We start from the raw sequence: 22,850 nt of genomic DNA on the forward strand, positions 1-22,850 counted from the left end.
CAAAACCTTCTGTAACTTGAAGACAAATATTAGATGCCGGTAGACTTGCAGCCATGATGTGATGCTTCTGGTGAGGCTACAGAGTAGGAATTAAATATCAGTGATGCTTAATTGCTCTGACTTTACATTTAGCTACAAGTCTGGGTTTAGGAGGTTGCTACAGAATATGTGCTTATTAGAGGTTCACCTGGCTGGGAAGATGGCTCTCAATTCTGAAGTTCCTGGTCATCGCTGATTTTAACTAGGTGCTTCAAAAAGATAAAACTGTTCAATAGCTATATTCATGCTTAAATGGCAAGGCATGTTCTGCCATACTATACTGAGTAGGACTTTACATGACTGATGTCTGCATGGTCATAAGGTGTTAAACATTGGTTGAATTTAAATCCGGTTTATTATTTTAGCTTCCCCTTCTGGTTTAATAAAGTACAGTTCCTTTTTTCCCTACGTGGTTTTTGTGGTGTCAAAAGGTCTGCGTTCCTGTTTCAAGATTGGACAGAATTGTGGTGTTAGTAGTTCTAGTGCTCCTGTCGTGTTGCTTAGTGCCTTTAATAACAGATGAGGCTTGCAGAACTAATCACCTGGCCCTTCCACAGGCTGTGATTTTCTTAAATAGCTGTAAGAGAGCTTGCATTGGTTTAACGTGTTCTAAGAGGAGTTTCTGAAATTCTGAAGATGTGTCCCCAGAATATATGCAGTAAAAGGGTTGCTTTCTGGCTCCTCAGGGCCTCGCATAGGATCTATTGACCAAATACAAGAAGTTGTATCTTGATTGCTAGGTTTTCAGTAGAGATTGGATAGGGTATAACCTATATGTCTTCAACTTCAAGTCTCTTGTGTTGCAGAATTTCATTTTTTGTATTTAATGAAGTGAGATGTAGTTGTTTCCTTACACTGGTGAAATGTTCTTGCAATTAATATGAAAATTCAATTTACAAATAATTGAGGGTGTACCCTGTGTCTCAAATTCATTTTCCCTAGCCTTGAATCTAGAATTAAAAGCATTGTAATCTTCAGGTTAAACAATGAAATGTTAGCTCTATTTCAGAAGTTTAGTTATAGTTTCAAGTAAAGACTTGCTATATCTTCTTGTAACTAATAACTTACACAATCCCTATTTAGTCACTCCATTTATTCTCTGCTTACTATCAGCTTATTTACTTCCACATGTTGCTTTACTGCTAGTAGCTAACACCTAAATGAATTATCCCTGCAGTTGTTTCTTTGGAGCAGGGAAATGTAAAATAGTTTTCCATATTAGGTTACAGTGAATTTCTAATACAGAAAGTATTAAAATTAAAAATTTCAAATACAGAATTAAAATTCACTTTAATCTTGATGGGGCATTTTATTTGGTGGTGCTTGTAGAATGAATTTTCCTTGTTTTGTTTTTTCTTGGTTTTTTTTTTTTTGCAAGGAACAAGGAATTAGCTGTGTATAGACATTTTTTTTTATGCAGGCCTGAGCAGCACCTGAGGCAAGGGTGGAACTTAGGAGGGAATGGGAGGCACTTGGAGCTGTCTGTGGCCCCTGGGCTGGCTGTAACAAATGAGCTCCAAAACAGAACTTGAGTTTTTGAACCTGACAGGATCCCTGCTCTATGAACATTACTTTCTGGAGCTGCCTCAGAGGCATTTGAATGCTTTTGCCAAGTTGTCCTGAGTGTATTGTGTCAGAGAAGCTGTTTTCTATGAAGTTCTAACTTGGAGAGGTCCATACAGAAAGTGACCTGTATGTGTTTGCATCTCTCTTGTGTTGGTGGATTAAACAGTTCAGTTGTTTAAATAAATTTCCTCTCCTTTTAGTTACTTAAAAACATCTTCAGCGTTACTCAGTCCTAAAGATTAATAATAGGAGAATTATTTGTTTGCTTTGACAGAATGACAGTCCATATCAGGGTGGTGTATTCTTCTTGACAATTCACTTTCCTACAGACTACCCTTTCAAACCACCTAAGGTAAGTATTGCTTTCTCATTTGTGAAATTAGGGCTCTTTAAAAGTGCTCTTTAAAGAACAGAGTACAGGACAGAAATAGTCAGCTTCTATATTGCAGTACTGTCTAATTCTCACTTTTTTTCACGCAATCTTACAGTATATTAGATAGATCCCTCTCTGGCTACCACAAGAATGGGTGTGTTACATATGTTTTAGGAGCAAACTCTTATATGTGGATTCTGAATGTCTTGGAATGATGTTGGGTTTTATTTCTGGTTTTTGTTAATCGATAGGAAAACTCATTAGCTTTGTGTTACTCTTAAGAGTTCTTGCTGAGGGGACTGTCAAGTATTAGTGGTTAGGGTTGGTCTGTAGGAATGTGACAGTATGGATAGGGATTAATGTGCTGAGTAATTGTGAAGTATACTTTTTTGTAGCTTTATCAACCACTAGCGTTGTCTTCCAATTTTCAGTCAGTATAAAAGTGCACAGTTGGAGTGACTGCAATGTGAAGTTCTGTGATAGCAGTGTTACTGTGGTCCAGGCACTTTGTGTTGTCTTCCTGATGTAGGCACCTGTGATTAAAACCAGCCTTGTACTTGCCCTCTCTGTTTGAAATAGTGCCTGGTAACTGGAAACTGAGAGGACGTGGCTTAGGTGCGCTTACTTGAATCTGATGCAGTTTAGCTGCTTAATCCTTTTCTTTTAGAGTAAATTGAGTTGACTAATACCTTGATTGAGAAAAAAGGGTCATGTCATCGTCATCACATACAGAAACACACTTTTTTTTTTTTTCTTGTTGCAGGTTGCATTTACAACAAGAATCTATCATCCAAATATTAACAGTAATGGCAGCATTTGTCTTGATATTCTAAGATCACAGTGGTCTCCTGCTTTAACTATTTCTAAAGGTAACTTCCATGAAGGAGAAATGTTTCCATCTTGTGTTGATTATTGTGCTAAAAAGCTTTGATTGTTGTGAGTTCTTACTGGTCTTTTGATTTCCCTTACACATTCTAGCCTGTGTTTTGCCAATTTGATAATGATACCTTCCTGCGTTTTTAATGGATATTTGTTTATTCTAACACCTTCTGCTTCATGGCTGTTTAAGGCCTTGTCTGGCCGCTTACTTCCTTCAGTATTCTTAGCAGAGCTTACTAGCTTGGAGCCAGAGAAATCTGCCAGCATTTGGACTGAAACAGGCCAGTGGTGGTGTATTTGAGCTAAGGCTGAGAAACTGGTAGCTGTCCATGTAAATACACGCTTGCATGTTAATTTAAAGATGAATTTAAAGTCAGTTTTTAGTAATGAAATCTACCTAGTTTTTTGACTGTGTCTATAATTAAATACAGAGTTATATTGGCATATTTCTGTGGAAATGAACAAAAGAAAAGTGTTACTGATGTGTTGCTTCCTGCCACTGTGCATTGGTATTGTGTTACGTTACTTCATGAACTAAGCTTACTGATTCTACTTCAGGATAAACTGATGTTGTGCTGCAATAGAAGCTGTGTTGCTTTCCTTATTTTACTATACTGCATAACAGTTTTTATTCTCAAATATTTCCATGATGATCAAATTTTCTTTTGCTTCAAAGCCACTGGTCACTGTGGCTTCAAAAGATCCATCAAAGTGCTCCGCTGTCCATAGAACTTGTAATTCCTGTCTGTCCATGGAGTTGGTTTGTGATTTGAATGTAGATTGACTACATTTTAATGCTGTCACTATTGTTTTTCTTTCAAAGCTGGTGTGAGAGCAGAGGATGAAGTCCTCGTAGCTGCCTACAACAGTGCTACTCCTTTGTTACAACAATACATGTAGTTTTATCAGTGCAGACCAGGGTATTGCTAGCTTACAACAGAGGAGGAATTCAGTCTGATATTTATTTTTTTAAATAGTTGGAGGACGTTCTAGTTTGATATTAAAACATGGAATATAGTGGTCATGAGAATACATAATGTGCTGTTGTTGACTGCTGTGTTGTGTCATAGTGCAGTGACAACAGTGCTGTTCTTGTGTGTGCTTGCTGACAGCAGTAAGTATTGGTAAATAGGAAACACAGTTCTGAGGAACTTTTAAATCATTCTGGGCCTTTTAGATTGGGTTACAAACTTATTTAGGCCATATATCAGGAAAAAGCTTTTCAGGTTCTCTTCTGTGCTGACATTGTGCTAATACAAAGATCTGTGCTCCATTGTTTCTGAGATTGTTGCTCCTGTTTTGCATTGAGAATTCTTTTTTTTTACAGTTCTCTTATCCATTTGTTCACTGTTATGTGATCCAAATCCAGATGACCCACTAGTGCCAGAGATTGCACGTATCTATAAAACAGACAGAGACAAGTAAGTACAGAGTTGTGTAAGACTGATATTTTAACAAACCTTGGAAGAGTGGATTGTCAGACAGCAGTTGTTGAGTGAGCCTTTTTTAAAAATCTAGAATGGAGTGAACTTGTGTGTCAAAGTACCACCTGTTCTTGGTAGTGCATAATTTAAAACCAAAGGGGCTTAGTATCTTTGAAGTTGTGGGTGAAGGAGACTTTCTCACATGCATGGCAGTATTTCAGAGTATGTATTGCTCAGTGTTTTGCTTACCATGGTTAAATAGAATATAGTTAGCTCTAGATAGCTTTGTTATTTAGGTGCTTTCTTTTGGTAGCAGTGTGGTGGTTAATTTTGGTGCTTCCCTTGAAAAAAGACTTTTAACACTTTTTTCCTATCTGTGTTGAAACAACTTTTTTTTGTGATGTGTTCTTAACATCTTGCACAGATAGAATTATATGAATTTCTTTGATTTTTCATATATGTTAATGCTAAATATACTTGTCCAATTAGGTACAATAGGTTAGCAAGAGAATGGACAGAGAAATACGCTATGCTGTAGGGTAAGAATATCTGCACATCATGGTGCATTTAACAAAATGGAAACTTGTCAGCACTTGGGTGCTGCATGCTCTAAGGCACTGGATTCACTAACAGATGCACCAATTACTGAACTTGGATATTTAACAGCTTGATCTGTGGTTAGTGTGAAATGTATTGGCTAGTCACTATTTCTCACAGATACTGCTCTTGCATGGCCAAAAAAAAAAAGTATGAAATAATTACCAAATTTTGAGTCAGCTTGTCAACTTGTTCTGGTAAGTATTTACCCAGATTTTGTCAGAACTTTTTTAAAAGGGATGCCCTGTAGTGAGACCTCATAGACATGGGTGAATTTAGACAATACAAATTTCCAAGTTTTTCTTACTCAGCAGTGTCTGTCTTCTGCATATAAACTAGGAAAATGTATGGGGATTATGTTCTGCTTGTATAGTTGAAAATTAACTTCTACTGACAAGCATGGAGTTAAGTATAAACTAATTGTCAGCTCAATTCCTGTGGAAGTGGTGTACTTAAATATTCTTATGTTGTTTTTAAAAGTTGAGTAGTGTATTCACATGGAAAGAGAATATGAAGTGTGAAGAAATGCTGAGTGTTATTTTACTGTAAATGGGAAATCTCACATTCTGTATCCGATGATGATATTAAGCAAGTAGTCTTTACTTACGGCATGTGGTATCTTTAATCTAAGGACAATATTTAAACAAAATGCTCCCCTTGCCTCTCCCACCCCAGGTGACATCTGTTCCTGCCTCTTCAGTAGTTTTTCACAACACACTTCTAGCAGATCTGCTTGTGTTGAATTTGGGGTGTTTCATATAAACTGGAGAATATGCCAGTTAGCCTAGGGAGGGATTTGTTCTCTTTTTTTCAGTTCAAGTATATCTTAGTGTAGAAAGACTTCTTTTAGTGTGAAGATAATAGGGAGATAGGGATGAAGTGGTGCTCAATCATTAGCTGTTTAGGAAATTGTCATTTTCGTGCTGACAGTAACTCAATTCCTGTTTTTCTTTGCAGGTACAACAGAATATCTCGGGAATGGACTCAGAAGTATGCCATGTGATGCTACCTTAAAGTCAGAATAACCTGCATTATAGCTGGAATAAACTTTAAATTACTGTTCCTTTTTTGATTTTCTTATCCGGCTGCTCCCCTATCAGACCTCATCTTTTTTATTTTTTTGTTTACCTCCTTCCATTCATGCACATGCTCATCTGAGAAGACTTTAGTTCTTCCAGCTTTGGACAATAACTGCTTTTAGAATCTGTAAAGTAGTTACACAAGAACAATTGCCCAAGATTCAGATTTTTTTTTTTAATGGAGCATGTGTATTATGTGGCCAATGTCTTCATTCTAAGTTGGTTATGAGATTTAAAAACAAACATTCCTCACTGCTCTAACAGATACTGAAGATATCACCTGAAGGGGGGAGGGGAGATGGATGTTCATTTTTCTCCCGTCAAAGAAGTAACATTGCTGTAGCAACATCCATCTTGTTCCAAACCTTCCAGTGTTAGAGAACTGAGGTTTTATTACATACTTTTGCTCATAACTGATGTGTCTGGAGAATTGGTACTGAATCTATAGCATCAGCAGAACAGAAAATGTGATGTATCTTATGCATGTCAATAAATGAATGACCAGTTCTTGTTTTACAGAGAATGGAAATTGGAAGTCAAACATCCCTTGTATTCCAAAATAGGGTCTAAGAACATTTTTGTAATTCATTTAAATTTTGTTAGGAGGCCTGGAGCTATTAGTTAATCTGTCTTCCAAAACACTGTTTAATATAGCACTGAATAAATGATGCAAGTTGTCAATGGATGAGTGATCAACTAATAGCTCTACTAGTAATTGATTTTATTTTCTTCAATAAAGTTGCATAAACCAATGAGTTAGCTGCCTGGATTAATCAATATGGGAAACAAAATCTTTTGTAAAAGCAAAGCTGGTTTTTGTATATACTGTTGGGATTTGCCTCATTGTTTAACATCGAATAATGATGTAAAGTTCAATAGAGTGAATCTTTTGCCGTTTTCAGTTATAATGCTCAGTCTGTTGCAGGTTGACACATTGTTCGGCCTGATGTATGCAGAATTAATAAGCTAATATAGTAGTGTAGCCTTAGTAGCGTGCTACACTTGGTGCTGGGAGCCCAGCGTTCAAGGATGGACTTGGGACCCAGCAGATCTGAAGTGGTGTATTGTGGAGATACTTCCTGGTGCACCTGTGTTTGCTGACTGAGAACCTTTTTCTTCGCCTTGTACACTTGACAGCTGAAAGATCTTAATGTGGGAGTAATCATGAGGCAAAAAAATATAAAATAAAGTACTGTTTTGATGTGGGAATTGTCATGAGGCTGTGTTGAAGTGACTTTACTATGTGGGATGTTCGTTACCATTGAAAAGGACTTGTTCAGCCATGCTGCCATTTACATTGACTATTTTAATGCAACAGACACTTTCCTCATGTCAGGTGACTAAACATAAATAAAGACTCGTTGCTATTGGATTTTTGTTCTACAAGAAACATTGTCTTGTGCCATTAGTTTATCTTTGCAGCAACAAGGGCATTATTAAACATCCGGCTCTCCTCTTCCCTGCCCTCTTCCTTTATATTTTCCCTTGTTTGATTTTTTTGGTCTCCATTCTTACCATCCATAGCTTCATTTTCTCTAGTCTTGTACTATCACTTTATTGTGCATCTGTGACTTCACACTGGCACCACTTTTGCACTGCTTAGTTATGTACATTGATTCCTTGTCCCCACATGGATGTGGAAAGCTAGATGTAAAATAAATGTTAGACCTTAATTTTTATAAAAATTTGAATATGTAGTTTGGACATGGTTTGTTCTGGTTCTACGCTATGAAAGTGAACTTACTTTAAAGTCTAGTTGGCTTGAAACTTAGAAACCTGGGCTCTCTTTAAGGGCGTATACCTCACTGAAATGATGTTCTGAAATTTGTTGATGAAGTCGCAGTTAATGTGGTGTTTCTGCTTTGCTAACCAAAGATTTTTGCTTACACCCTTTTGCTGGAAAATTGGATATACTTAAAATACAGCTGCCAGTAGCATTACAACTGAGGTAAAAGTTCATATTTTAATCTTACAAACATGTTGCTCTTACCTTTTTGGTAACTGTTAATTTGATGATGATTACTTTGTCTTGGAGTCATAGCCACTGAAATCACTTGTGTGATCAACTAGAAAGATGTTTTGTCAGATGTAAGGCACCAGGCTCTATAGAACTGCAGTAGCTGTGAATGAGCAGGGAAGGGTCAGGGAAGGAAAAGAGTAAAATACTACACAGAAGATGGAAATCTTGTTTGGACCACTATGTATTTCTCTTGTACATCCGTAATAGTTGTCTTGTGATAATTTTTGATAATTAGAAAGTGTGTATTTTAATGGGAGAACGATGGGTGAATTGTAGATGTTTTATATGCATGCCGGAGGTCGTGCTGAGACTTAAAAACCTTGTCTTTGTGAAGTGGGGAGCGGCAGGTGTGTTGTCCTTGAAGCAGTGCCTGGGTGTCTGGTGCAGGCTTCCTGCAGAAGTTACATGTGGGCTTGGGGCTCAAGTGGGAGTGCAAGGGGAGGAGCTGGGTAACGAGCTAATAAGGAGACAATGAAAGAATCTAAGAACTTTTACCAAAACAAAAAGCTTAATTAGTAATTACCTTGGTGAGTAATCTACCTACCAAAACCACAGATAGTCTAAAAAGTATGTAGTAGATACTAATTACTATAAAACATATGAAGGGAAAAACACTTTTGATATGAACTTGATGTGAAAAATGAAGGTTTTGGGAAAACACTGGAGTAAGTTGTCCTGTCCAGCTCTGTTAAAAGACTCATTATTGCTTTTATCATCCTGAAATAGCTTAAGAACCCAGGGACCAGCTCAATCCTAGAAGTCTTATATTGAATAAAATCTCTTTTAATGTTTTTTATTTGAGACTATTGAGAACAAAGTGTCAAGCTAAAGCTCTAAGATTTAACAAACATGTAACGAGGAAAACACTTAAACTATAGTTTTTCTGGAATAATTTTTTTAGGACTTCTTGCTGTGTTTAAATGGGGTTTGAGTTTGACAACACTATTCTAGTCAGCATATTCAAATTTAACTTAAACTTTCAACGGCTTTAAGCACATGAGTCTTTTTCAGGATGTGCGGAAAAACTTGATCTGTAGCATTGCTTAGGGGTATTGTTTTTTCCCCTGTCTGCTCAGACACACACATCTTCTGTATTGGTTGAAAAAATGAGTATAAACGCATTAATGTGTGTATAAACATTTACTCAGTTGCACTGCGCATAGTTTTTATATAAAGATCATGGATGCTAACTGAAAAGTTTGGCTTTGAGCAGAACATGGCAGTGTAAGGTCTGATTGCTATGGAGGCATGGAACTACAAGCTGGCAAATAAAAGACAACTAGTCAGTATATAGGTGTGCAGATGTACTATACCAGTCCTGTTAGATTTGATAGTTATGCAAAAAGGAATTGGCATTAATTAAATGGGTAACCTAATGGTTTAAACATTCACTGGAAATGTTCTAAATAACTCTTTAAATTGTACTCAGCAGCCTCCCTTCAGTTGTTCTCTCTTGCCATTTTGTTTCAAAAGCTGTGAGCAGTGGCTGACACACCAGAGGGCTGCGCTGCCATTCAGCGAGACCTGGACAGGCCAGAGAGCTGGGTGGAGGGGAACCTCATGAAGTTCAGCAGAGGCAAGTGTAGGGTCCTGCACCTGGGGAGGAACAACCCCCTGCACCAGTACAGGCTGGGGTTGACCTGCTGGAAGGCAGCTCTGCAAAGGAAGGGCCTGGGAGCCCTGGTGGACAGCAAGCTGACCATGAGCCAGCAGTGTGCCCTGGTGGCCAAGAAGGTCAAAGTAGCATCCTGGGGTGCATTAGGAGGACTGTGGCCAGCAGGTCGAGGGAGCTTATCCTCCCCCTCTGCTCTGCCTTGGCGAGGCCGCATCTGGAGTGCTGGGTCCAGCTCTGGGCTCCCCAGGTCAAAAGAGACAGGGAACTACTGGGAGGGCCCAGCGGAGGGCTACAAAGATGATCAGGGGACTGGGACATCTCCCTTACGAGGACAGGCTGAGAGAGCTGGGCCTGTGTAGCCTGGGGAAGAGTAAGAGGGCATCTTAGCAATGTGTTGAAGCAGGGACAGGTGTCGAGAGGATGGGGCCAGGCTCTTTTCAGTGGTACCCAGTGACAGGACAAGGGGTGACGGGCACCAACTGAAACACAGGAAGTTCCACCTGAATATGAGGAAAAACTTTTTTTACTTTGAGGGTGACAGAACAGGCTCCCCAGAGAGGCTGTGGAGTCTCCTTCTGCAGAGGCATTCCAGACCTGCCTGGACATGGCTCTGTGCTACCTGCTCTGGGTGAATGTGCTTTAGCAGGGGGGTTGGACTAGATGATCTCCAGAGATCCCTTCCAACCCTGACCATTCTGTGAAATCCTTCACTGTAAAATACTAGTTATTTTATAACTGACACTGTCATCTGAAGCAGATGCCATAGGTCTGTCAGATGTGGCTAGTAATTCAGAAGAAATCTGTCTGGCAAGTCCCTAATAAAACTTAAAGCATAGTAAAAGTTGGGAATCGGCTGAAAATTTCTTGCAGTGTTTATAGATGTAAAAAAAAAGTTTCTTTTCCTGGTTTCTGTGTAGTTCTATACGTGAAAACTAGACTAAGACATCTGTCTCCAGTAGCGTTAAATGACACGAATGAGCACTAGAACAATGGAAAGACTAATAGTCTGTGATCAATAAAGGATCTTAAGGCATAGATTATTTCACTAGAACACAGGTTACACTAATTCCTCCAAGCCTGAAAATTTACGCTGCTTACTCGTATACTCATAGGAATAATTAGCTTTATGCTGTTCAGTTCTTGGTGTCATTGAATGGATGCTATTTTACCCCAGTGCCTGCAACATAAATATAAAATGGGCATAAATTGGGAGAACTGTTGGATTTGGATCTTGGTAGACAATTGTTGTATATTTAAAGGCAGTTGGCATGACAGCTGAAATGTTTTTGCTATGAGGGCTTATACATTGGTAACCGTGCAGGACCGATGCAGAGAAAGCATGGTAATCCAGGAAACAAAACTGGGTAAAGGTGGGGTGTAAAGGGAAGGTATGGAAGGTAAACACTGGCTGCCCATATTACTGTGAGGTGAAAATGCCTGGCTGTCAGTTCACGCAGACTACTGTAAAACTATTTGGCTTCAAAGTAATCTGGAATAATACCGTTGATAAACTGTAATTTTAAGTGTCAGGCTAGCCTGTCAAAGAATAGCAGTTCTGGTGGAGCAGTTCGGAGTGTGGACGGGCGAGCTTTTTCAGGCATGTGTGAAGAGTTTTTAAGTCTTATATGATTGTTTAGCCAGTGCCCATAAATTGTGACATACTGTTCTCAGTGATGGTTGCAGTAACTTTGGTCTCCTGTGTCATTTAGAAGCAAGCTCTCAGGCTTTTGCAGGGGTAGTTCAAAGCTGTCAGCTTTTTTGTGTACTGCGGTGAGGTGACATGTGGTTTGTTTAATATGTATCAGCTGGGGGGGGGAAGTTGGGGTTTAGTAGCTTCCAGGTAAGCAGCAGTAACTTCTATAAGCATTTCTAGAGCAGCTGTCAGTCTCGGGTTAGAAGAGGTGACAAACATAATCTTTATAGTGACAGGTGCCAGAAATGAAACAGTGAATTTGATAGGACAGCTTCGTGTAAAGTAATACTCGAGAATTTTTTAAGGATGTCTGGTAAACATCCTGTTTGCCTAAAATACTTTTTTTTTCTTTTCTGTCTTTCCATTGGAAACATTGGTGGGAATTCAGTATCTTCAAACAGTAAAGGTTTTTAGCTTGTGAGGGGGGAAGTTTCATCAGGAGTCATACGGTATTGATCAGAACACATTGTTTTGCAGCAGCTTTTAACTGATCTTTAATCTGGGGTTTTACCTGATCTGGGAGGGCAGGCTGCTCTCTTTAAGTGACTGGTGTTGAGATTGGTTCCAGTTCAGGAGCTGGAGGCAGAAACACCCAAGCTCTGTACTTAAGAATCCTAGGCTTTGCAAATCACCTAGGTAGTTCTGCCTTTTGCCTCAGCTTCATTCATCTCGGTATGAACTGTATATTGTCCCATCGCAGACTTAATGTGTGGAGTATGATCAGTTGCTTCGAAGATGGTTGATGCTTCTCCCTCCCTGCAGGAGGAATGCTGGCGGGGCAGCTGGGCGGCTGGTTCTGCTGAAGCTGCTTTGGCATACTGGGGTTGTGGAGACAGAATTTGGAAATGCCTTTCCTTTCACCTGAGATGGGAATTTTGACATAAATCTAGTCTGTTGGATGTGATGTCATGCTTCATTAGAGGGAATGCACAAGTTAAGCTGTCTCCTGTGTTCTTGAAGAGAACTGCCTAACTGGTGATGTTCTTATCTTAGAAAACATTGATAAAACGCTCAGTGTGACAGTTTCATCTATGTTGAGGAAAAGAGAAGCCTATGCTTTTTTTTCCCCCTCTGGCCAGGTAAGCCTCAGGACATCCTATCTCACAGTATTTGATGCAAGTCTAAAAAGAAAAGTGTCCATATAGTCATGAGTCCTGTCTGTTTTGGTTTTTGTGGGGGTTTTGTTTTTTTTTTTCCTTTTTTAAGGGAATTTTCTGGAACAACTTTTTACTGACTGGCTGTGCAGCTCAGATCCTCTTGGCATCTAAACAAGGAGCTGCAGTTTGCAACCTTATGTACAGAGCTTAGTGGGAGTCTGTAACTCCTTCCTCCTGATAAAATTTGTGAAGGTAAATAGCAAAGGTATTGTCAGTCGTAGCTCTGGCAAAGACCACTGTTCAGTATGAAGCTGATAATTCTTTGGGGAAGGATACTTTTGCTAAAACAAGGTTTACAGTTTCTTTGCCATGGTATTAATCCTGCTCTGACAGTGAATGAGGAAAACTTAATTCACAGATATCTTAGAAACTGAAGGATCTGTTCAATAGAGCCATTTTATTTTTTCCTATGGCGAGGTTTGGAATGCTCTTACTGGAGTAAGAGGTCCAGATCTCTTCTTCATAAGGGACTAGATTTTGTGTCTGTACTCAGATGAGCATTGTGGAAAGTATCAATATTAGTGACTGTAGGAGTTCTTAGGTAACTTAGTGGAGAACAAGACAATTTCTGAAACATGGCACTGATATATCATTTTATAGAATGGATTAGTGCTGGCTGGCAAATTGAATTTAGTATTTGTGACTGAGTTGTTCCATCCCTGTTTCTGTGAGAAGTCCCTTAGTCTTGCACCTCTTAAGCATATCTGTCTGATGTAATTGACATACGTGCCTTGACAAACTCGGGAGTACGAATTTTACTGGGTTTTTGTTTGTATGTTTTGTTCAGCTTTTGTGTACTTGTGTTCTTCCACCCTTTCTCCTTACTGCAAACCTCAGTGAGGATTTAATTCCTTAAAGTTTCAGGGGACTTCTGTTAGAACCCACAGTGCTGAGCCCTTGAGAGGTTGAGATTTTTTTTTTTTTTTTTGAGGGCCTGAGGACAAACCCTATAGAAATACTTTAGCCAGTTTAATTAAAATAGGTGTTTGGAGGAGGTTTTCTTGCTTCAGTGATGCAATAAAGAGTAGAAAATCTTACGACATAAGCTTATAAAGGTAGTGTGTCATTAGTGTGTATTAAGCCACTGTGTGATTCCGAAAGTCTGCTGGTACATGTAATAGAAATAAATAAAAGACTCCTAAGAGAGAATGAATGTGGCTTTGCATAAGCTTATTTTGCAAACTATTATTTTTTTATGTAGTGGTAATGCTATAAAATCTTTGGGATTTTCAATAGTTGGGGTGCTTAATACAGTTAGCTTTGCATAAATAATGATGGGGTTTTCATACACTCGGAAGATGGAGGGTTTACATTGGTGAGTAGTACTATAAAAGCAGGACAAAGTTTCTTACTGTTTATTTACAAAGAGAAGTTAACTGAAATGTGTAAGCCAAAGTGTGCAGTTAAGCACATACAATGTACACTAGCGTAAGCCTCCTTTGACCCCAATTTTTGTAGTATAAAAATATTTTAGTTTGAGTGCTCATGGTTTGCTTGGGAAGGAGTTCTAAGCTCAGTAACAAGCTGCCATGGGACAAGTGCAGACAGTCTAACAAGCGTAAGAGTTAGAACTTCCTTGTGTAAATGGATTGTGATCCCATTTCTATTGTAGACTGTACTGACTGCTCTTAGTGGTTTTACAGTTTGAGTTGTATCTCTAAGTCTTGTTTACATAATGATTTGTTTCCTGAGAATCCATTCCAAATTCATTGAAAGCTGCACTTCAAGCATCACACAATGACAAGCAATTGAATTAGAGCGGACGTAGGTAGGTGTCTGTTACTCAATTTAGCTAGGCTTTTTTTGCACTCCTACTTCATATGTGCTGCGCTTCACACTCAGAATTACTGTTTCAGTGCAAAGGATGTGAGTTTTCATAGCCTTAATATTTTCTAAATTGGGAAAGAAGTAAAAATGCATTGTTTGGATTAACCATAAATGATATAACTGAAGCTTTAAGAAAATGCAGGTAACCCTGAAACATTATTTTTGCACGTAGTATTCTTTCTGATACTGATATGACTGATGCAGGAAAACATTCTAGCTTTTCAGAATGAAAACATAGCCTTGTGGAAAGCATTACCTTGGAACTTTTAAAACTATTTCCTTGAAACAGTTTGGTGGTTTGGTTTTTTTTTTTTCCCCCTTAATGTGGTATCTTACTGGCCACATGCATTAAGCTGTCCTTTACAGAGGTGGAAGAGGGGAAAAAAAAAAAAAAAAAAAAAGAGGAAGATGAAAAGAGAAGTTGCGATTTGCTGCTTAACTGAAGCTAGAACATCTGTTTCACAGAGCAGCAGACCCAATGCAGAAATAGGTTGTAGCTGACCATCAACCCTCCTGACCTTTGCTTCCCGCAGCCACCCGGCAATGTTGGTCTCCACCCTTTAGAGACGGGAGCTTGTCTTTGCCCATTCCTTGCGGTACGCCTACCCTACCAGATAGGGCGCTTTTGCTGCCTTCCCTGATCTATGGGGAATGTCTTTCATGTAACTTAGCTAGGCAGTGCCTGGGGACTCTTGAGTGCTCCTATATTATGAACTAGTATTTGATACAATTGCTAGGGCAGGTAATGCCTTTTGAGGTGCAAAGCACGAAGAAAGGGGGAAGGGTAACTTAGAAAATAATCTTTTAATTGTTCCAGTGGTTCTAGTTGAGAGCAGGAGAGCTTGTAAAAATACTGGAAAAAGTGGATGAAGAAACTTTGTTAAGTTTTTAGGTTAGATGAGTATAGGTGAAACAACTGCCATGTTACTAGGATTAGGAAGCCAGAGTTCACCTACGTGGGGACAGAGTGAAGGGGAAGAGCTCGGTGGTTCTCAGTCTCACTGAATGTTTAGAGAAGTTACCACATAGCATATGCTGACACATACATCATGAATAATTTAAGGTGTGGACAGTGGAGAGGGCAGCCAGCTGCAGCTAACTGATAAGCTTTTCTGGAAAGCTTGTGCTAGGAGGAAGTAGCAGTAATCGTAGTTTGTGGTTACAAGATTATAGGTCACTGCCGGGAAGCTGGAAGGATAAACAGTGGATCAGCATCCTTGGTATTAAGAGAACACAATGAAACAGAAGAGGTCTTGAAAAATCTCCAGATCATGACCAAGATGTTCACTAAACAATGAGTGAATCTTTCTAGTCATTCAGTGGCTTTCTCGTGTCAGTAGTAAGCTGTCCACAGTTAACTGCCAAAGCAGGAGGTGGCAGAAGGAAGCTCAGTTGTACCCTTCTGTCCTCCCAAGTAAACCTTCGTGGCTGTGACCAGCTATGGAGGACTCCAGAGTGAGGAAAAATTTTTGTCAACTTGCTAGGCATCTTTAACTACCTCGTTAGACTAAATTACCTACATTATTTTCTTAATAGCTTTAAGTAATTTTTTTGTGTGTGATTGAAATTCCTCAGCGCAGAGTTCCAGGCTTTTAAAACTGTATTTGTCAATATGACCACTGCTGATAAACTGTATTCAAAAAAATGCTGAGAGAATCAACATAATAGAACCTTTATTGACAGGTAAGTTTTTAAGATGGTTTTGCATCTTGAATCTTGTAAGTGCTTAATAACCTTGTGGAGTCCTGACAGCTTCCTGTGGTGAAGCAGCCCTTTTAACAGAGTACCATACCTTTTGAAATGATTGTTTGCTGAATGCTGTTCATTTGGCTAATATGTGGAAAGCGTGAAAAACTTAGGTGGCTGTTCACTCTAACTCAGTAATAATTAAAGCTTAAAATACTTTCATAATATTGTGGCACTTCCGTGAAATATTCTATAGACATCAAAATGCATGCTGAGTGTTTATAATCAAAGGGTTAATTGAAGTTGTAGTGTAGCTTTCCTCCTTACCAGTTTAGACTAGCTGAAGATCTTTGCACTTCCTGAAATAATCTTAGAGCATTCCAAGCAGTGATTTCTTGCCTTTTTTAGATCCTTTCTTACAGGCTGCTGTTGCCTTTATGCCTGTCTGCAGCCCTAGTGGTGAGAAGGCAGAGCTCTTCCATGGAAAGGTGACGCTTGCAGCAGCTATCAAAATTATAGGCAATAATTTGTGCACCAGGTTATTTGCATCCACTGGGCTGTGAATTTAGCTGTAAACAAAATGGGTGTGAGTAGTTATCTTAATGTGGCCACTCCCTGAAGAGGTTGGGGCCCTTCTTTTGCCAAGGACTGAGCTGAAGGGGCAAGGTTCTTTTCAAATTCCTAAGGCTCTTTATTATGTTTCTAGCCATAGAATTACTGCCTGCCTGCTTTCCAGTGCAAGTATCAAAATACATTTTGACTAGTACCAAAACAACAAATCTGTAGTTATAGTATGAGTTATGACAAGACACAAGAAAATTGAATGAAGCTGTGTCAGTGGAAGTTCAAATTGGACATTAGGAAAAGGTTTTTTCACTGAGAGGATGGCTGGTCACTGGAACAAGCTCCTCCAGAGAAGTGGTCACAGCACCAAGCCTGTCAGAGTGGAAGGAGAATCTGGGTGACACTTGGTCATATAGTTAGTCCTGTGAGGGGTGGGGAGTTGGCCTTGGTCCTTATGGGTCCTTTTCAACTTGAGATACTCTATGATCCTTCTAGTACTCCTTATTCTCTTCATTTACTGTGGTAGTCTTTCCTTTTTTGTTACAATAAGAATCAAACTTAATGCTTTTTTGTACAGATGGGTATGTATAAAGTAGTATTTTTACTGTTACTTATGTACTAAGTCATTTTGGGAAAAAAATACAGCCCATATTAAAAAGTATGTCTGCTTGATGAATGTGCATGAGTCAATTTCTGTAACTTACTCCTGAGACGTTTGTACCAGTGCAGTGAGCAATGTGGTATGTAGCACCGTGGACTGCATGAGGGTGTAGTTCCATCACCCAAGGTGTTTGCACTGGAATCATTCAGACAAGTGAAGATCTTTTTTTTTGTATGTAGCAAGGCTCTTGGCTTACACTATTGTGTAAGTGGGGCTTGAGGGGATTCAGTGGGGACTTCATTGATCAAGAATTCTGGCAATTCTTGTAGGTGCTGAAATAATCATTAATCTTTCAAGAGGGGGAAAAAATGTACCCACAGTATTCAGTAAAATTATTTTTAATATTCCCTGGTGTTTGCATTAGGGTAACTTTTCGGAAATAAATGGGCAGTTTGTCCTAGTGCTCCTGCCCTGCCGCAGTGGTTTGTCTGGAGTGACAGAGCTAGAAGAAGAAATGCAGCTCCCAGTTGTTTTGGCAGCTCCAAATCCATTTCAGTTTAATCATCCAATTTATCAGCTATATATTTATTTTGTTTTACATTCTCACAACAGTCACCTGCATGGAAAACATTCATTAAAACAGTAGGCTGGATATATGTTTCATGTTTATCATAATCTGGTATGTCTTGCACTCAGCTGGAAAAATGCCAAAAGAACTACACAGCGTTAGTAAGACTTGGTGAAGCCTCTCAGACTTCCTCGTGGGAGAAATGGTTTGTTACCTGTGATACCCATGTTTTGAGGGATTTAATTTTAGACATTTAGGGACAAGTCATACATTGTGTTGTGGTCACAGATGACTGTCTATTGTTTTAGACCTTTAAGAAAGGCTAAGCAAGCTGCTTCATCATGCCCCCATACGTACTCCTGATTTCCTATTGAGTGCCAGATAATCAGGTTTCATGCTAGATAAGTTTTAAGAAAGTTTTAATGAGAGTTCATGGAGAGCTTGGACAGCACCATGCCTAGTTTTAAGACTGACTTCACTGCTCATGAGATAAAGGGTAAATGACACTGGTCAATGTTACATAATCTTACAAACAGATCAGGAGTGTTTCAAAATTGCTTATACATTGAAGCGGATAAAAGCTATGGGAATTCCACCTTCTAAAGAACTTGTCTTTAGAAATCTAGTCATGCTGGCTTTTAAGATCCTTATGTTTTTTGTGTCTGTGCTATGGAAGGTGATGACCCCAAACCTATATCCTGTTGTTTGAGCCCATCTCAAACCAAGATGTTTTGTAGAAGAATAAATACAGGCTTTTGCCCTGGATACCTGATGAAGTTTTAAGAATATACTCAAGGTATCACCTGCCTTTCTGCTTATGCAATTTTAAAATTATTACTTTTTTTTTTTCTTTTTCTCCTCCATATAGCATTTGCCTGGAGCAGTAGCTTCCCTTCCACGTACTTATTTTTAATTACTTGTGGTTGTTAGTGTTGAGTAATTTTGTCTGCTAAGAAAATTCCCTTACAATGACCTACAGACTTTACAATAATTATGAAAGAAATTTTAGGCCTACCATTTAGATTCTTGTTCTGTATTTTGTTCATGATAACCTAGCACAATGTTCTCTTCTAGTGATGTATCAATAGTGTCCTCATCTAAAAGCAATGTTAACTTATTTCCTCATTTTATTTTTAACATCCTTTTTGGACGGAATTCAAGATAAATACAGAATAATGGCTGAAATGTTTTTGCTGTCTGTCCTTTAAAAATCCTTACCTGGAGGGCTCTCTGCACCCTATTGCCTTTATGCCAGCCCAGAGAGTAACTATTTTGCATAGCAGTTCTATGTTTTGCAGAGGCAGTCACGAAACAAAGGACAGGCATTATGCTGAGGAGCTGTAGGGCTTGCATACAGATGTGCTGTACTGTCTGGAGCTATTTAGTCCTATAAACACCAGTCCACTTTTACACCACTATTTATCCAACATGTCTGCATCAATATTGCTGCATCTGTGCAAAGTTTTCAAAAGCAGGTGATCTTTTAGTTGTTTTGCATCTTTGACAAATGGCATGTGGTGGTAGTATCCGCAGTGGTGTATGGTTACCAAAAGATAGCAAGCCGTGATATGGACTGGTGTGAACACAGGTCCTGTTTTGCTTCAGAGGTGGTAACCTTCAGCAGAAGAATGGTACAGGGTGGACAGGTGGGGGCAGTAATATCTTAAACTACTGCACCCAAATCTGTGAGAACCTGTTTGTTTAAAACCTTCTGCATGAACTCATAGAACATGAATTTGAAAGAGAAAACTGCAGCAGGCTGTTGCGATGACAGAGATTGCATAGCAATTGCAAACAAAAGAGTTCTGGATTAAGACAGCAGAATTTGGGCAGATTCCATGGAATCGCTCTGAATTTACTCTAATAGAGCCAAAGGCATGGTTTTGCCTTCAGCTTTTTGTCTTAGTTGATAAAGAACATACACTTGCAGTATCATAAAGTCAGAATTGTAGTAACCTAAATTTGTGGCATTTCAGAAAGAGACTGACTGTGGTACATGGTAAAAGAAAGCCATACAAAAGATCTTGCTTTGTGTCTCAAGATTTTAAAAGATAAAACCAGAGCCTTCAATGACTCTTGAATCTTTAAACAGTAAAAACATTTTTTAAAAAATACCCTCAAACAAACAAAAAACAACCCCTAAGACTGGGACATGAAAATGACACATGATTTAACTTAATTACAAGCTTTGAACAAGGAAACAGCATGTTCTCAGAATACTAAATTACAGCATTGTTTTTAGGTTGAGGGTTTTTTTCTGTGTGTTGCTCCAGTCAGTCTTCAGCAGAAAAAATAAAAGGCAAAGAAAACACGGAAGTACAGTAAACATCTTGAAATGCAGTTTCCTTCTTACTGGGAAGCTACCACGTGACTTGCTGAAAAAGATTTATTAAAAAAAAAAAAAGCCAGCTTGCAGTACTTCGGTAGCATTAAAACTTAATTCTCTGTAGATCTGCTTCTTGAGAAATAATATCTTATAAGATCTCTCAAGCAGCACTACAGTGTTAAAATGCTTTTAGTGTTGTATGAGTGAATTTAAGGAAAATAACACAGAAATGTTTGATTTTCCTGAAAGCATTACTTATTGACAGATGAGGGCAGAAACAGGCTTTCTACTATTAATGTGTAATGTTTTTATTATAGTCTGAACTTTTAAAGGTGAGAAGATACTAGTTTTTAACTGAATTCTACAACATGCAAAGCCAGTTGGGGGGGTAACTCGATCTACGATGATGGTCTTTTCTGCCAACCTCACTAAAAGATGGCTGGGAGTTGAACCAAAATAGGACCTGTATTTCAGTCAGTATACTGAATGTGGGTTACTCAGTCTTAAAAATACACACAGAGTAACTGTTCCAACAGCTAAATTTCTGCACAGAGTTCTGCTGCCAAACAGTATGGGTCCTAGCCATTCCTTTTTGAAGTTGGTAGCAGAGGTTTTTTCAGAGTGACAAAAAGAGCAGCTACTGTTTCTCTTCTTGGACCAGTATGCCTCAGAACTGGGCACACACACCCCCCCCTTCCCCCCGCCATGCTCCCACAGATGAAAAAATCACCTGTGGTTATATCATGTACTTTTTCTTTCTGGCATTTTATGTTGTATTGAAATGAAGGGTTGTCAGCTCGAAAGGCTTTGGGTCGAAAATATAGAGACGTTGACCATGTTCAGTTATGTTTTAAAGACCTAACTTGGGTGGGTTCTTATGGTGTGCTGAATTAGCTGTGTGAAAGCCACGAGCTAAAACAACTCTAGTATCCCCATTCTCATCTGGAGTTCACTATTGCACCCTGTGCTACATACCAGGTGCAGCAGCATGTTTGTCAGTCACACTTTCTTCTTACCTAATTTGGTGTTTTTAATTGCATATATGTTGTTAAACTAACTAAATCTTTAGCATCCCAAGGTGCTTTATGTATTCTTTCCTCCTTAAATTTAACAATCTATAATTATAGACAATAAGAAGACATAAGTACAGAAATGGAAAAACTGAATAAAGTCCTGCAGTTAACTGGAGTTTCTTTGAATACTATCAGTTGCATTTCTATGCAGAATCACGTGTAGTAGTAATCATGCAGTTAGTTTGCTTTCTTTGTGTGCACAGTGACCTGAGACTTCTGTTAAAAGAAAAATAACAACCATATAGTAACAGGGAGACAAGTGACACTTACTGATAGCATTACTGTTTTAAAGGAATTTGCAAGATCTTCCATTTTTAAATATTTCACCTCACTTAAGTATACTCTGAGACTGCAAATCACCTGCCTGACTAAGATTCTGATCTGGTTCATAAACGAAGTAAAAATTACACAAATCCAAATGGAACATCCATTGAATCAACCATGCTTTAAGAATAAACAAAACCAAATAAAACAAAAAATCAAAACCCACTCCAAAATGACTAAAGTAATGGAATGGTTGGTGGAACAAACATTTTCAATTTCACAGTGAGCTGTGAAGGGAATAGTTATTTGTATCCAATACTTTCTAATGTGTTCTCAGCTGAGCAGGCATACAGGGAATCTGGTCTTGAAGGTTCTTGCTCTTCTGTGCTATGCGGTCACAACCTAGTGGGCTACTCCCTCTTGGAACTGTGAGAGTGTCTGAGCACTTTTCTGTGTGGTGAGATAAGATTCAGTGGATGGCACAGCTGTTTTCCACCTGCTGTGCAGCTTCATCTGGAGGAACAGCTCCATGAAGTACAGCCATGCCATGGTATGACACATGGCCGGTTCACAGAGGTGATCTAGGCCCCTCTGCACCAGGGTTCTGTGGAAACAGCATGAAGTAAGGTGGCTGGCTACCCCTAAAAGAGTACTCCAGGCCATGACAGCCTTTCCCTCCATCCACTGAGCCCTTTAAGAGCTTGTTGCTTTAATTCCTGGGTTTGGGCTGTGAATGAAGGGATAAAGCTAGGAAAGCTGCAGTGTGGTACCATAGTTGTTTCTTTGGAGCTCACCCTTCTGCTCCTTTGCAGATGAACATACTCAATTTTTATAAAGAAAAAACACAGTAACTGTGCTAGCACTGCTTTATGAGAAACCAGAGTATTTTTTTTTTAGATCTTCATGATGTTTGTTCTGGTTTTATATGCCTCTAATTTTATGGGGGGAAAGGTGGAAGCCTGAGGCCATATAAAACCTCATGGTTTGAGGGAGCCAATACTGAGAGTACCTGTTGCGGGGCTGTCACAGCTGCTCCTCGTTCCTCCCACTCTACTGCACTTTTCTAGAGCTCCAAGCACATTTGGAAGATCTGTCATCTCATACTGCTCCTATTATCAGCGTTCCATTCAACCTCTCTTCGGAGGAAAAAAAAACCAAACCCAAGCACCTTTCCCCGCCTTTCCTCAGCTGCTGGTGCGCCTGCCCGCCCCCCGCTGCGCCACCGGCTCCCGCAGCCGGGCGGGCGGGGGCGGTGCGAGGGCCCGTCACCGCTTTAGCCGGGGAGGGGGCGGCAAGGGGCGCCCAGCGCGGGCTGCGCTCGGCGGGGCCCAGCCTCCCCGCGGCGGGCCGGCCGTGCTGCCAGGGGCCGCGCCGCCTCGTCTCCCCGGCGCCATCTTTGCTTCCCGCCGCCCAGCGGCCTGCCGGCCCTGAGGAGCCGTTAACGGGCGGCGGGAGGAGGCGCACGCCCGCCCCGCCCCCACCCCCAACGGTCGCTAACG

General features: G+C 39.7%; 2 protein-coding genes and 1 long non-coding RNA gene across 7 annotated transcripts in view; 2 read left to right on the forward strand and 1 right to left on the reverse strand.

Moving 5' to 3' along the window:
- UBE2D3 (ubiquitin conjugating enzyme E2 D3) overlaps window positions 1-7,329 on the forward strand; it is a 36,638-nt gene extending 29,309 nt beyond the window's left edge. For all 5 annotated transcript variants that reach the window (XM_005238059.4, XM_055796314.1, XM_055796317.1 and 2 more), the window contains exons 4-7: window positions 1,880-1,957; window positions 2,742-2,847; window positions 4,185-4,278; window positions 5,836-7,329. In XM_005238059.4, coding sequence (XP_005238116.1) covers window positions 1,880-1,957; window positions 2,742-2,847; window positions 4,185-4,278; window positions 5,836-5,881 — 324 coding nt within the window. In that variant the 3' untranslated portion in view covers window positions 5,882-7,329. The remainder of the gene's footprint in view (window positions 1-1,879; window positions 1,958-2,741; window positions 2,848-4,184; window positions 4,279-5,835) is intronic.
- LOC114012326 (uncharacterized) lies at window positions 6,048-22,488 on the reverse strand. Its single transcript, XR_003554717.2, has 2 exons — window positions 22,361-22,488; window positions 6,048-12,146 (listed from the first exon to the last, which is right to left on the reverse strand). It is a non-coding gene; the product is annotated as an uncharacterized LOC114012326 (long non-coding RNA).
- MANBA (mannosidase beta) overlaps window positions 14,715-22,850 on the forward strand; it is a 59,436-nt gene continuing 51,300 nt past the window's right edge. Inside the window, exon 1 of the mRNA XM_013299676.3 lies at window positions 14,715-15,952. The gene's annotated coding sequence lies outside the window, so the exon portion shown is untranslated. The remainder of the gene's footprint in view (window positions 15,953-22,850) is intronic.

The sequence above is a fragment of the Falco peregrinus genome, chromosome 2 (assembly GCF_023634155.1).
Source record: "Falco peregrinus isolate bFalPer1 chromosome 2, bFalPer1.pri, whole genome shotgun sequence".
NCBI lineage: Eukaryota > Metazoa > Chordata > Aves > Falconiformes > Falconidae > Falco > Falco peregrinus.